General features: G+C 39.4%; 1 protein-coding gene across 3 annotated transcripts in view; it reads right to left on the bottom strand.

The window, feature by feature from the left end:
- Nucleotides 1-13,158, bottom strand: part of LOC131934599 (1-phosphatidylinositol 3-phosphate 5-kinase) — a 41,505-nt gene that overhangs the window by 12,268 nt on the left and 16,079 nt on the right. For all 3 annotated transcript variants that reach the window (XM_059290660.1, XM_059290662.1, XM_059290661.1), the window contains 15 exons: nucleotides 8,368-8,494; nucleotides 7,866-7,960; nucleotides 7,482-7,639; nucleotides 5,219-6,662; nucleotides 4,761-4,910; nucleotides 4,342-4,442; nucleotides 4,148-4,219; nucleotides 3,611-3,782; nucleotides 3,089-3,267; nucleotides 2,676-2,789; nucleotides 2,365-2,461; nucleotides 1,869-1,968; nucleotides 1,601-1,694; nucleotides 1,216-1,303; nucleotides 368-500 (listed from right to left, as the gene is read on the bottom strand). In XM_059290660.1, the coding sequence (XP_059146643.1) occupies nucleotides 368-500; nucleotides 1,216-1,303; nucleotides 1,601-1,694; nucleotides 1,869-1,968; nucleotides 2,365-2,461; nucleotides 2,676-2,789; nucleotides 3,089-3,267; nucleotides 3,611-3,782; nucleotides 4,148-4,219; nucleotides 4,342-4,442; nucleotides 4,761-4,910; nucleotides 5,219-6,662; nucleotides 7,482-7,639; nucleotides 7,866-7,960; nucleotides 8,368-8,494 (3,124 nt within the window). The remainder of the gene's footprint in view (nucleotides 1-367; nucleotides 501-1,215; nucleotides 1,304-1,600; nucleotides 1,695-1,868; nucleotides 1,969-2,364; nucleotides 2,462-2,675; nucleotides 2,790-3,088; nucleotides 3,268-3,610; nucleotides 3,783-4,147; nucleotides 4,220-4,341; nucleotides 4,443-4,760; nucleotides 4,911-5,218; nucleotides 6,663-7,481; nucleotides 7,640-7,865; nucleotides 7,961-8,367; nucleotides 8,495-13,158) is intronic.

Genomic DNA, 13,158 nt, shown 5'->3' with positions numbered 1-13,158 from the left:
AAATAATTTTATCATATATTGAGCATCAAAACTAAGCCACAAAATAAAAGTGTATCATACCAAGCTAACGTTCATACCTCACAAATTTACTACAACAAATGTTTAGCTTTAGGGCTTTGTTTAACTGATATATTAATGGTAAACATTGTAAGTATGATAGCAACAGCAGTTAAAATGTAACATTTAGTTTGAAGTAGCATACAAGGCTAGATTAGACTGTGATTGTATGTTAAGGGCATGGGTTAGGGGCAGGGTTAGGGGCATTGGTTAGGGGCATGGGTTAGGAGCATGGGTTAGGAGCATGGGTTAGGGCCAGGGTTAACCATGTTATGGTTTGGTACAGAGGGGTCAACAAGAGAGTACATACCATCGTCCACTGCGGGGTTGACCGTCTCCCCACTCACACTTGTTGTCCGCTGTACAACTGGCGGAGTTGCTGGCGGCACCACTGGAAGACTTTTTGTCAGGCTACGGTCAGAGAGTTTCATGGATTTCTCAAGCTGAGGGGGAGGGGAGGAGGAACAGAAATGTTTAACTAGTAACAGTTGCCAATGTTTGAATTAGATCAGTGGGCTCTGGCTACCTAATGGCTAAGGTAGCATTAGATGACATGAGAGCAGGAAAGTAAAGTTACAAGGTGTAGTCGCCATTGTTTACAGCAGTAAACTTTACAAATAGTAAAGTTACAAGGTTTAGTAGCCAGTGTTTACAGCAGTAAACTTTACAAATAGTAAAGTTACAAGGTTTAGTAGCCAATGTCTACAGCAGAAAACTTTACAAATAGTAAAGTTACAAGGTTTAGTAGCCAATGTCTACAGCAGTAAACTTTACAAATAGTAAAGTTACAAGGTTTAGTAGCCAATGTCTACAGCAGTAAACTTTACAAATAGTAAAGCTACTCTTTGGACCTAGAGGCCCATAGTGTTATCCAGTAATTGTTACATTAGCATATAAAGGGATAGTGTGGTCAGCACTATGGCCAGCCACCTTTACTTTCCCTGATGACTAGGATGTAGCTTGACTTACTGCTACCAAGTCAGACATACCCTGACCTGACAAATGATTTAGCCTGACTTCACCTAACTATTGATTTAGCCTGACTTAAACAATTTAGCCTGACTTAACAATTGATTTAATCAAACTTAACCTGACAAATGAATTAGCCTGTCTTAATGACTTAACCATGGCAAACCCAGACACTTTTTAAGACACTACCTCATCAGCCAGATTCCCAGACTCCCTGTCCTTCTTGGTGGTCTGTGCTTTGTTTTTCTTCTGCTGGGAGCTCAACAACTCTTGCATCCTAGGAACAAAGATTTTAACTTTACATGGCATACAAAGTAGATTAAACATTTGCTGGGAGCTCAACAACTCTTGCATCCTGGGAATAAAGATTTTAACTTTACATATGACATACACTGCAGATTAAACACAACCTTTTCTAATGATCTTCTTTAGAAAGGCAATGAAAAACAAAATTAAACATTGCCTTTAAAGTGCTAAACATGTGTTGTTGCCTATTAGAAAATAGGTTATAAAACCAAATTAAAACATTAATTTTAAACCAGTTTTATAAGTGTGGTAAAAAAAATCTACTGACTTTGTGTTCCACTTGACTACATCTTCAGTAATTTTCCTCTTCAAGAGCTCAATGTTGTCAAAAATGGAATACAGGTGGAAGCTCATGTCACAGTCTAAACAAATGTTAAACAGACAATCTTCTCACAATGTAGTGGCATTTCAATATTTTACTTCCATACAAAGCAGTGATTTAAAACAAATTTAAAATACTTCTCCAATAGATAACCATTAAACTAAATAAATTAAAAAAATATAACCACAATTGTAAAAAGAGTTAAGCAACTGACCAGTGGGTCCAGTGGGTGCTGAAGATGTCACACAGTTGACCAGCTCCTGAATCTTTAGCTGGATGTTGGTGGCTGAGTCTCGGAAGGTTCTCTTGTCTGTCTGGTGGGCAAAGAAATAGCAAAACTTTAAATAGACTAACTTAAGCGTCATAATCATAAGTCAATCAGTCAAGAAATTTTGATGTTTCAATTTTATAATTTAAACAGCCTTTCAACAAATTGAAGTTTATAAAAAGATATCAAACATATATTTATATCATGGCTTAAAACTGTCATGTAACTTTATTGTCACTAGACACTTAAGTTGCACTTAATATAAATAATATGTAGGTTTGTAAAATATATATTAAATTAAATATGAAAATTAATCCTACGACTTATGTCGATAATGTGTTTAAATTCTGTTAGAACAGTGAAGGATAACACAGCTGGTACAGCTATATTAAAATCTGTTTAAAAAACGACACATGATACAGCCAGCAAACAAGGTGTCTACCTGTTGTTCAGCCAACATGTCATTGACAGGAGCCTCTGGGTAGTCCTGCTTGACCTTCATGGTGTTCTCTAGCATTAGGCTGTACCTTTCCATGGCCCTGGGGGGAGGGGAAGATTAATAATAGTGTCAGTACTGATTTTTCTGTGGCAAGATGCACCTAGTTTTATCATAATCATACAATTACAATGTAAGACGAAAAAAAAACAGTCTTGATTTAGTTATTAGTAAATTACGATTCTATTCAATATTTGCACCACAAAGCTAAGTGAGGATAAAAAGCTTGAGGGTTAAGCTAAAAATGTAGCTGGTACCTGCAGGTGACTGTTTTAACTGTCTCTCCCAGACCAATAACATCAAAGGTCGGAGGTCGTATGGTCAATGTGGCTGGAGGAAGTGACAGCTCTTTTAGAGAGATAGTGGCAAACCTGGAGAGTAGGTGCATATCAGGTGAGTGGGGGATTATAAGGTGCACCAGGAGTTTATGGGTGTGTTGATGAGTGAATGAGACTATTATAGCCTTAGATGACAACTGAGGTTAAAAACCATAGATGATAATTATAGATTATGACAAGAGATAATAGGACTTGGGTTATGATATAAGAGAACATTAAAATTATTTTTAAAATTTTGTTACAATCGATCAATAACTGCCTGAGAAGATTACAGATGAATGTTTAACATTTAAAAGGAAATTAAAAACAAGGCTACGTTAAAAAAAACTGACTTGAAGGAGGCGACAATATTACGGTGGCCAAAGTACTGGAAGTGGTCGTGATGGAGGGAGTGAAGGCACGGCTCAGCTGACCCACGTCTGTAGAAGGAGGAGGAATGGAAGCGAAGGTCAAGGTACTTGGCAAAGGACAGACTCCAGGTGTCATGGCTGATAGGTACAACTGGGGTCACCTGTAAGACAGATATTTTTTATTATTTATTCAATGATGGTATATTTCCCTTCCTGTACAATGGGATATGAAAGGCTGTTAAAGTTTGATCTTACACTTTTTGAAAACATAGACCCTTGTTTCATTTTGATCACATTTTTACACTCAACTGTTTAAATTTCTTGCTCAAAAATTTGATTTCATTTCTTGCATACAACCAGTTTATATTTCCTGCATACCAACTTGTTGATATTTCTTGCAGACAGTGTTTACATTAGTGGCACACCAACCTGTTTACATTAGTGGCACACCAACCTGTTTACATTAGTGGCACACCAACCTGTTTACATTAGTTGCACACCAACCTGTTTACACTTCTTGCACCAACTCCACATGAAAATGTTCTCCTTCCCTCCAGGCACTTCATTGTCCAGTTTCTTAAGCAGGAGGTTGATGCAGGCATTGCCATGGACAAATCTACGCACGTGGTCAGTCATAGGTGAGTCACAGGTGGGTGAGGGGCAGGAATACTGAGGTCTGGGGGGTGAAAGGTCATAGATCAATGACAGCAACTGTCATAGGTGTAGAAAAGACAGGTGAAGGGCAGGAATATTGAGGCCTGGGGGTGAAAGGTCATAGATCAATGACAGCAACTGTCATAGGTGTAGAAAAGACAGGTGAAGGGCAGGAATATTGAGGCCTAGGGGTGAAAGGTCATAGATCAATGACAGCAACTGTCATAGGTGTAGAAAAGACAGGTGAAGGGCAGGATATACTGAGGCCTAGGGGTGAAAGGTCATAGATCAATGACAGCAACTGTCATAGGTGTAGAAAAGACAGGTGAAGGGCAGGATATACTGTGTATGGTAAATATGAAGTCTAACGAGTTTTCTTAGACCTACCTAAAACAGAATCTCTCAAGGAAACCTCCAAGTGTGATGTCATTGCGTCCATAGAACTCCATATTTACAATCCTGCATGAGAAAAGTACAAGATTCAACAGTTGCATTTTATCGGGTTTTTTATTTAGTTTAGCTGTAGTACATCTTAGGTAATGGCTATTTTTATAGCTATGCTTGTCAATTGGTCTACTCACCAAGGGTACACACAGGGGTAGGGGTGGTTGGCTGACTTATAGGAGTAGCTGCTAAACAAGACAAGCAGCCTCTGGTGGTTCATGGGGTCCAGGCAGTCTGTCTGATCAATAAAGTTAGAAAATTAAGTACCAATGACAATTAATAAAAAATTAATTTTAAAAAAGCACTAATTAAAAACCAAAAAAAAAAACCACTAACGTTAAAGAGCATGACCAAATTTACTACTATAGACGTAAAGTGTATAAAATAGATTAAAAAAAAATTGAATTAGTTTATCATTAGTAAAAAAGATACCGACAATTGCTTGGGATTATTTATGTTTAAAAAATATGTCAATGATTGTTAACATAGATTGAGAACTGATTTTAAAATAAAAATATTTTAGAGTAACTGTTTTATATTTATAAACATTTCTTACCTTTTTCTCCCAGAAAGTTCCAAAATTCAGGGAATCATTGAGAGTATCCTCCCCCTTCTTGCTGGTCACTTCAGGCTGTGACTGTCTGCCTGTGTGCCCATTGACCACCTGGATACAGCCACCTCTGGCACGGAAGTCTGCCAAGACTTTCTTTAAAATTACAGAAAAAAATTCTTATTGCAGAGAACTCCTACAAATGTATTAGATTCACTAAACATCTTGTGGCATAGGTACTTAAACACTAGCAAGAAGGTCTTGAACTAGCCAATGAGCTTCTCAGAGCTCACAGCACAAATCAGTACCTAGCCTAAGTTGGGGAAAGGGAATTGTAGACACAAAATCCCTTCATGTCATAAACAAAAACAGATTCACTCTACTTATTCAACACTTATCTTAAATGTTATGAAAAGGTTACTTCAATCGTTACTTGTAAGCGCTAAAGGTATCTCTGAACTGACCTGAATGTTATTCTCCCAAATGGGTTCTGTCAGGTTACAGTTGATCAAGTTATGGGGCTGCAGCATCTGTATGTTGCTTTTATTCAAAGCTTTGGATGACACGTCTACATCCACCAGCTTTGTCTTGGACAACCTCTGGCCTGCCTCCCCATCAAACAGACTTGACCAGAAAATCTCATCAGGCAGGTACTTCCTCACAGCACACCTGGATCCTTTATCTGTCTCTATGAATGGCACCGAGTACTTGTGGTATGGGGACACGGAGAGGTGGACGCCGTCCAGGGCTTTGCGGAATGTTTTGTACTTGGTCTGCTTGATCTCCTTTAGTGCCATCTTGTGGGGGTTGGTGGAATGGAAGACGGACTCGTCCTGAGTGTTTTGGTAGAGTTGCAGCGGATCACTGCAGTCTGTGAGTTCAGTCAACTTTGACGTTTTCTTCTCATTTTTGTCTTTGTTTTCTTTCCCAGCGTCACCAGATTCCATGACGTCAGGGTCAAGGTTGTGGGTCAGCAGGTCGGAGGACGAGGAATCTAACTTGGCCTGTCTACTCAGATCTCTCTGATGGTCAGCATCTGATGTCCTGCGAGGTTTGGCGTCAACTTGCGCGGCGGAGTCCGACGGGAGTTTGACCACGGCTGACTTGGGGATGACACACATGATGTTGGCGATCACTTTTGGGGCTCCGTCCCACGAGCCGTCGTCTGACAAGTTGGACTTGAACACGTACTCCGGCGTGCTGCGGCCCGACGGCCCCTCAGTGCAGCATACGGATGAAACCCCACTAGGGTGTCGGCTCTTTTCTCTCTGGCTGGAACTGACAGACAGGAAGTCTGAGGACCCAGTGGCGGAGTTGGGTCTGTTGGACTCGTCAATGGGGTCTGTGTTAGCCCTGAAGTAATCCTCGTCAGGCAGATTGAGCTCAGCACTCATGATATCAGCACACAGGTTAGCTTGTGTGTACTCTGGTACATTGGCTGCTTGCACCTGTGTAGTTAGGGCTGGAGCTGTGTCAGGATAACCTTTGACATGTGACACAGGTGTATCCGCAATCACCTGAAAGTTAAGTCCAGCTAATTCAACACCGTGAGTCCCCTGACCATCAGCTTTAACAACCTGTGGGTGGCTGCCTTGAACAGCTTGAGAACCACTTGACTCTACAACCTTATTGCTCTGTACACCACTGGTCTCCACAGACAAGCAGGCACCCTTTGCCTCACTAGTGGGGTCAAGGTTCAGGTCAAGTTCACCCTCCTCACCATTCAGCCTGACCTGTGTTTTCTCCCCCTGCCTGTACCCCACCTGGTACATATCAGCAGCCTCGCTAATGTCCTCCAGCGAGATGGAGTCGACACTTCTGGCATCAAAACATTTCCTGTCTACTACATCTTCAGCGTCCACATCTTCCAAGGCTTGGGTTTTCTTAGACACATCCTCACTTCTAATGCTGTAAAAATGTTTCAATTACTTTCATTCAATTACCCTGTATATATTATTTACAGATTAATTTTTTCAAATTAAAATACAACACTAATTTAATTTTTGTAAATTATTTACAGATTATTTTTTCAAAATTAAACTACAACACTAATTGAATTTTTGTAAATTATTTACAGATAGTTTTTTAAAATTAAACTACAACACTAATTGAATTTTTGTAAATTATTTACAGATAGTTTTTTAAAATTGAACTGCAACACTTACTGATTGCCTTATATTATTTACAGATTATTTTTTCAAACTTTACTACAACACTAATTGATTGCTGTAAATAATTTACAGATTATTTTTTCAACCTAAACTAAAACTAACTGAGATTACTGTATATTATTTACTGATAACTTTTTTAAACTAAACTACAAAACTAACTGATTGCTGTATATTATTTACAGATTATTTTTTCAAACTTAACTACAACACTAATTGAATTTTTGTAAATATTTTACAGATAATTTTTTCAAACTAAACTACAACTAACTAATTGCTTTAAATTATTTACAGATAACTTTTTCAAATTAAACTACACCACTAACTGATTGCAATACATTATTTACAGATAATTTTTTCAAATTAAACTACAACACTAACTGATTGCTGTAAATTATTTACATATAACTTTTTCAAACTAAACTACACCACTAACTGATTGCTGTAAATTATTTACAGATAACTTTTTCAAACTTAACTACAACACTGATTGCTGTAAATTATTTACAGATAACTTTTTCAAATTAAACTACAGCACTAACTGATTGCTGTACATTACCCGTAAGTTGTGACGTCCTGTGAGGTGTCCAGACCTTCAAATGGTTGTCCTATCTCATCAGCTCCTGGCTGGGGTAAGGCAAACTCATCCATACAGAAGCCCAGTTCTAGCAGAGAGTTGTAAGCAGTGTAGGACATAAACTTCAGGACATGCTTCACCTGGTAGGACACATGGAGGACATTACAGGACTTAGTCAAGTTGCAAATAGGACATTATATCAGATAATTGTATCATTATTTCTCAACTTTTTGTTTTAATATTTTTCTGTAAAACAAAACTTGAAATCAAAACAAAACATATCATCTCTTGCTTTACAAAATACATTGTGTTGTATGGACAAAACGTGAAAGTATAGGATTACACAGTGTCTGGTGATGGACGTACCTTTCTGAGTTCGCTCTGTGTCCCACCACGCAGCACAATGGTACATCCCAGGTGTGTAGCACAGCCATCAAAGATAGCCAGTGTTTTGGTCTCTTCTGTTGGAAGTTACAGGTAATTAGATCAGTAATCAGTGGTAATCAATGTGATAAAAATGTGTGCACTGATTAGTTTGAAGCACTGCTGGGGAGTTAAATTTAAGGAGGATCAAGACTGATTTACATATTTTAATTTCAGTAAAAATCTGTGATCTACGATCTATAAATGTGTAGGGTTGAAACGTTAACTCTAAACATACACCACTTCAATCTACTACAAGAATAAATACTTCTCTAATAAAAAATAATGTACTCTATCATTACTTTAAATTTGGATCTGTGGTCTGTATATTACTGTACTCAAGGAGTGGTTGCCCATCCTCATGATTTTTATTTCAAGTCAGTGCAATACTATTACAAATGGTATGTGTCTAAAACTTGAATCTGATACAAGGATGTTTACTCACTGTTAGGGAGGTTGTAGGTCTGTACCCTAAAGTCATGACAGAAGCCCATTTTGGGTTTACTGACCAGCCCATCAATTGATGGCACAATGTCAGCCTGGGTGAACCTAGCAAGCCTCTCCATCACACTCTGGAATAAAGAGCTCTGAGATAGAGATAGAACCAAGTATCTGGACACAAAACCCTATTGTATCTGACCAAAAAACTATATTGTATCTGGCCACAAAAACATATAATTCTACCTGGCAATAAAAACCATTTGTTTCTGTGCAAAAAAAAAAAGAGTGTTTCTGGCTACAAAACACAATGTATCTGGCCACAAAATTCAATTATATCTGGCAATGAAACACCACTACATTTGGCCACAACTCCTCAGTTATTCTGGCCACATAACGCTACGAAATATTCAGCCACAAAACACCCTTGTCTGAAAGACACAAATCCCTAAATTTCTGTCCACATAACTCCAGATGTTTATTCATTCACAAAATCCCCACTATTATTCTGGCCGCAAAACCCAACTGTCTATATGGCCGCAAAACCCAACTGTCTATATGGCCACAAAACTGCTAACAGTATCTGGCCACATAAGGAACCTTTCTGTTAATGTATAATGTTCTAGACCACATTGTGTAAGTGACCAGTTTAACATTGTGGAGCAGTGTGGCAGTGTGAACTCACCCGTTTAACATTGTAGAGCAGTGTGGCAGTGTGAACTCACCCGTTTAACATTGTAGAGTAGTGTGGCAGTGTGAACTCACCGGTTTAACATTGTAGAGCAGTGTGTAACTCACCGGTTTAACATTGTAGAGCAGTGTGTAACTTACTGGTTTAACATTGTAGCCGGTTTAACAATGTAGAGCAGTGTGTAACTCACCGGTTTAACATTGTAGAGCAGTGTGTAACTCACCGGTTTAACATTGTAGAGCAGTGTGTAACTCACCAGTTTAACATTGTAGAGCAGTGTGTAACTCACCGGTTTAACATTGTAGAGCAGTGTGTAACTCACCGGTTTAACATTGTAGAGCAGTGTGAACTCACCGGTTTAACATTGTAGAGTAGTGTGGCAGTGTGTAACTTACTGGTTTAACATTGTAGAGCAGTGTGAACTCACCGGTTTAACATTGTAGAGCAGTGTGGCAGTGTGTAACTTACTGGTTTAACATTGTAGAGCAGTGTGTAACTCACCGGTTTAACATTGTAGAGCAGTGTGTAACTCACCGGTTTAATATTGTAGAGCAGTGTGTAACTCACCGGTTTAACATTGTAGAGCAGTGTGGCAGTGTGTAACTTACTGGTTTAACATTGTAGAGCAGTGTGTAACTCACCGGTTTAACATTGTAGAGCAGTGTGTAACTCACCGGTTTAACATTGTAGAGCAGTGTGTAACTCACCGGTTTAACATTGTAGAGCAGTGTGTAACTCACCGGTTTAACATTGTAGAGCAGTGTGGCAGTGTGTAACTTACTGGTTTAACATTGTACAGCAGTGTGTAACTTACCAGTTTAACATTGTATGTAACTCACCGGTTTAACATTGTAGAGTAGTGTGTAACTCACCGGTTTAACATTGTGGAGCAGTGTGTAACTCACTGGTTTAACATTGTAGAGCAGTGTGTAACTCACTGGTTTAACATTGTAGAGCAGTGTGTTACTCACCGGTTTAACATTGTAGAGCAGTGTGAACTCACCGGTTTAACATTGTAGAGTAGTGTGGCAGTGTGTAACTTACTGGTTTAACATTGTAGAGCAGTGTGAACTCACCCGTTTAACATTGTAGAGTAGTGTGGCAACGTGAACTCACCGGTTTAACATTGTAGAGCAGTGTGTAACTCACCGGTTTAACATTGTAGAGCAGTGTGTAACTCACCGGTTTAACATTGTAGAGCAGTGTGAACTCACCGGTTTAACATTGTAGAGTAGTGTGGCAGTGTGTAACTTACTGGTTTAACATTGTAGAGCAGTGTGAACTCACCGGTTTAACATTGTAGAGCAGTGTGGCAGTGTGTAACTTACTGGTTTAACATTGTAGAGCAGTGTGTAACTCACCGGTTTAACATTGTAGAGCAGTGTGTAACTCACCGGTTTAACATTGTAGAGCAGTGTGTAACTCACCGGTTTAACATTGTAGAGTAGTGTGTAACTTACTGGTTTAACATTGTACAGCAGTGTGTAACTTACCAGTTTAACATTGTATGTAACTCACCGGTTTAACATTGTAGAGTAGTGTGTAACTCACCGGTTTAACATTGTGGAGCAGTGTGTAACTCACTGGTTTAACATTGTAGAGCAGTGTGTAACTCACTGGTTTAACATTATAGAGCAGTGTGTAACTCACCGGTTTAACATTGTAGAGCAGTGTGAACTCACCGGTTTAACATTGTAGAGTAGTGTGGCAGTGTGTAACTTACTGGTTTAACATTGTAGAGCAGTGTGAACTCACCGGTTTAACATTGTAGAGCAGTGTGGCAGTGTGTAACTTACTGGTTTAACATTGTAGAGCAGTGTGTAACTCACCGGTTTAACATTGTAGAGCAGTGTGTAACTCACCAGTTTAACATTGTAGAGCAGTGTGTAACTCACCGGTTTAACATTGTAGAGCAGTGTGTAACTCACCGGTTTAACATTGTAGAGCAGTGTGTAACTCACCGGTTTAACATTGTAGAGCAGTGTGTAACTCACCAGTTTAACATTGTAGAGCAGTGTGTAACTCACCGGTTTAACATTGTAGAGCAGTGTGTAACTCACCGGTTTAACATTGTAGAGCAGTGTGAACTCACCGGTTTAACATTGTAGAGCAGTGTGTAACTCACCGGTTTAACATTGTAGAGCAGTGTGAACTCACCGGTTTAACATTGTAGAGTAGTGTGGCAGTGTGTAACTTACTGGTTTAACATTGTAGAGCAGTGTGAACTCACCGGTTTAACATTGTAGAGCAGTGTGGCAGTGTGTAACTTACTGGTTTAACATTGTAGAGCAGTGTGTAACTCACCGGTTTAACATTGTAGAGCAGTGTGTAACTCACCGGTTTAACATTGTAGAGCAGTGTGTAACTCACCGGTTTAACATTGTAGAGCAGTGTGGCAGTGTGTAACTTACTGGTTTAACATTGTAGAGCAGTGTGTAACTCACCGGTTTAACATTGTAGAGCAGTGTGTAACTCACCGGTTTAACATTGTAGAGCAGTGTGTAACTCACCGGTTTAACATTGTAGAGCAGTGTGTAACTCACCGGTTTAACATTGTAGAGCAGTGTGGCAGTGTGTAACTTACTGGTTTAACATTGTAGAGCAGTGTGTAACTCACCAGTTTAACATTGTAGAGCAGTGTGTAACTCACCAGTTTAACATTGTAGAGCAGTGTGTAACTCACCGGTTTAACATTGTAGAGCAGTGTGTAACTCACCGGTTTAACATTGTAGAGCAGTGTGTAACTCACCGGTTTAACATTGTAGAGCAGTGTGTAACTCACCGGTTTAACATTGTAGAGCAGTGTGTAACTCACCGGTTTAACATTGTAGAGCAGTGTGTAACTCACCAGTTTAACATTGTAGAGCAGTGTGTAACTCACCGGTTTAACATTGTAGAGCAGTGTGTAACTCACCGGTTTAACATTGTAGAGCAGTGTGAACTCACCGGTTTAACATTGTAGAGTAGTGTGGCAGTGTGTAACTTACTGGTTTAACATTGTAGAGCAGTGTGAACTCACCGGTTTAACATTGTAGAGCAGTGTGGCAGTGTGTAACTTACTGGTTTAACATTGTAGAGCAGTGTGTAACTCACCGGTTTAACATTGTAGAGCAGTGTGTAACTCACCGGTTTAACATTGTAGAGCAGTGTGTAACTCACCGGTTTAACATTGTAGAGCAGTGTGGCAGTGTGTAACTTACTGGTTTAACATTGTAGAGCAGTGTGTAACTCACCGGTTTAACATTGTAGAGCAGTGTGTAACTCACCGGTTTAACATTGTAGAGCAGTGTGTAACTCACCGGTTTAACATTGTAGAGCAGTGTGTAACTCACCGGTTTAACATTGTAGAGCAGTGTGGCAGTGTGTAACTTACTGGTTTAACATTGTACAGCAGTGTGTAACTTACCAGTTTAACATTGTATGTAACTCACCGGTTTAACATTGTAGAGTAGTGTGTAACTCACCGGTTTAACATTGTGGAGCAGTGTGTAACTCACTGGTTTAACATTGTAGAGCAGTGTGTAACTCACTGGTTTAACATTGTAGAGCAGTGTGTTACTCACCGGTTTAACATTGTAGAGCAGTGTGAACTCACCGGTTTGACATTGTAGAGTAGTGTGGCAGTGTGTAACTTACTGGTTTAACATTGTAGAGCAGTGTGAACTCACCGGTTTAACATTGTAGAGCAGTGTGTAACTCACCGGTTTAACATTGTAGAGCAGTGTGTAACTTACTGGTTTAACATTGTAGCCGGTTTAACATTGTAGAGCAGTGTGTAACTCACCGGTTTAACATTGTAGAGCAGTGTGTAACTCACCGGTTTAACATTGTAGAGCAGTGTGTAACTCACCGGTTTAACATTGTAGAGCAGTGTGTAACTCACCAGTTTAACATTGTAGAGCAGTGTGTAACTCACCGGTTTAACATTGTAGAGCAGTGTGTAACTCACCGGTTTAACATTGTAGAGCAGTGTGAACTCACCGGTTTAACATTGTAGAGTAGTGTGGCAGTGTGTAACTTACTGGTTTAACATTGTAGAGCAGTGTGTAACTCACCGGTTTAACATTGTAGAGCAGTGTGGCAGTGTGTAACTTACTGGTTTAACAT

Source organism: Physella acuta, unplaced genomic scaffold (assembly GCF_028476545.2).
Source record: "Physella acuta isolate Inbredline_101_S28 unplaced genomic scaffold, ASM2847654v3 ptg000113l, whole genome shotgun sequence".
In the NCBI taxonomy this organism is placed as follows: domain Eukaryota; kingdom Metazoa; phylum Mollusca; class Gastropoda; family Physidae; genus Physella; species Physella acuta.
The sequence above is the reverse complement of the archived record's forward strand: the minus strand, read 5'-3'. Positions and strand labels throughout refer to the sequence as shown.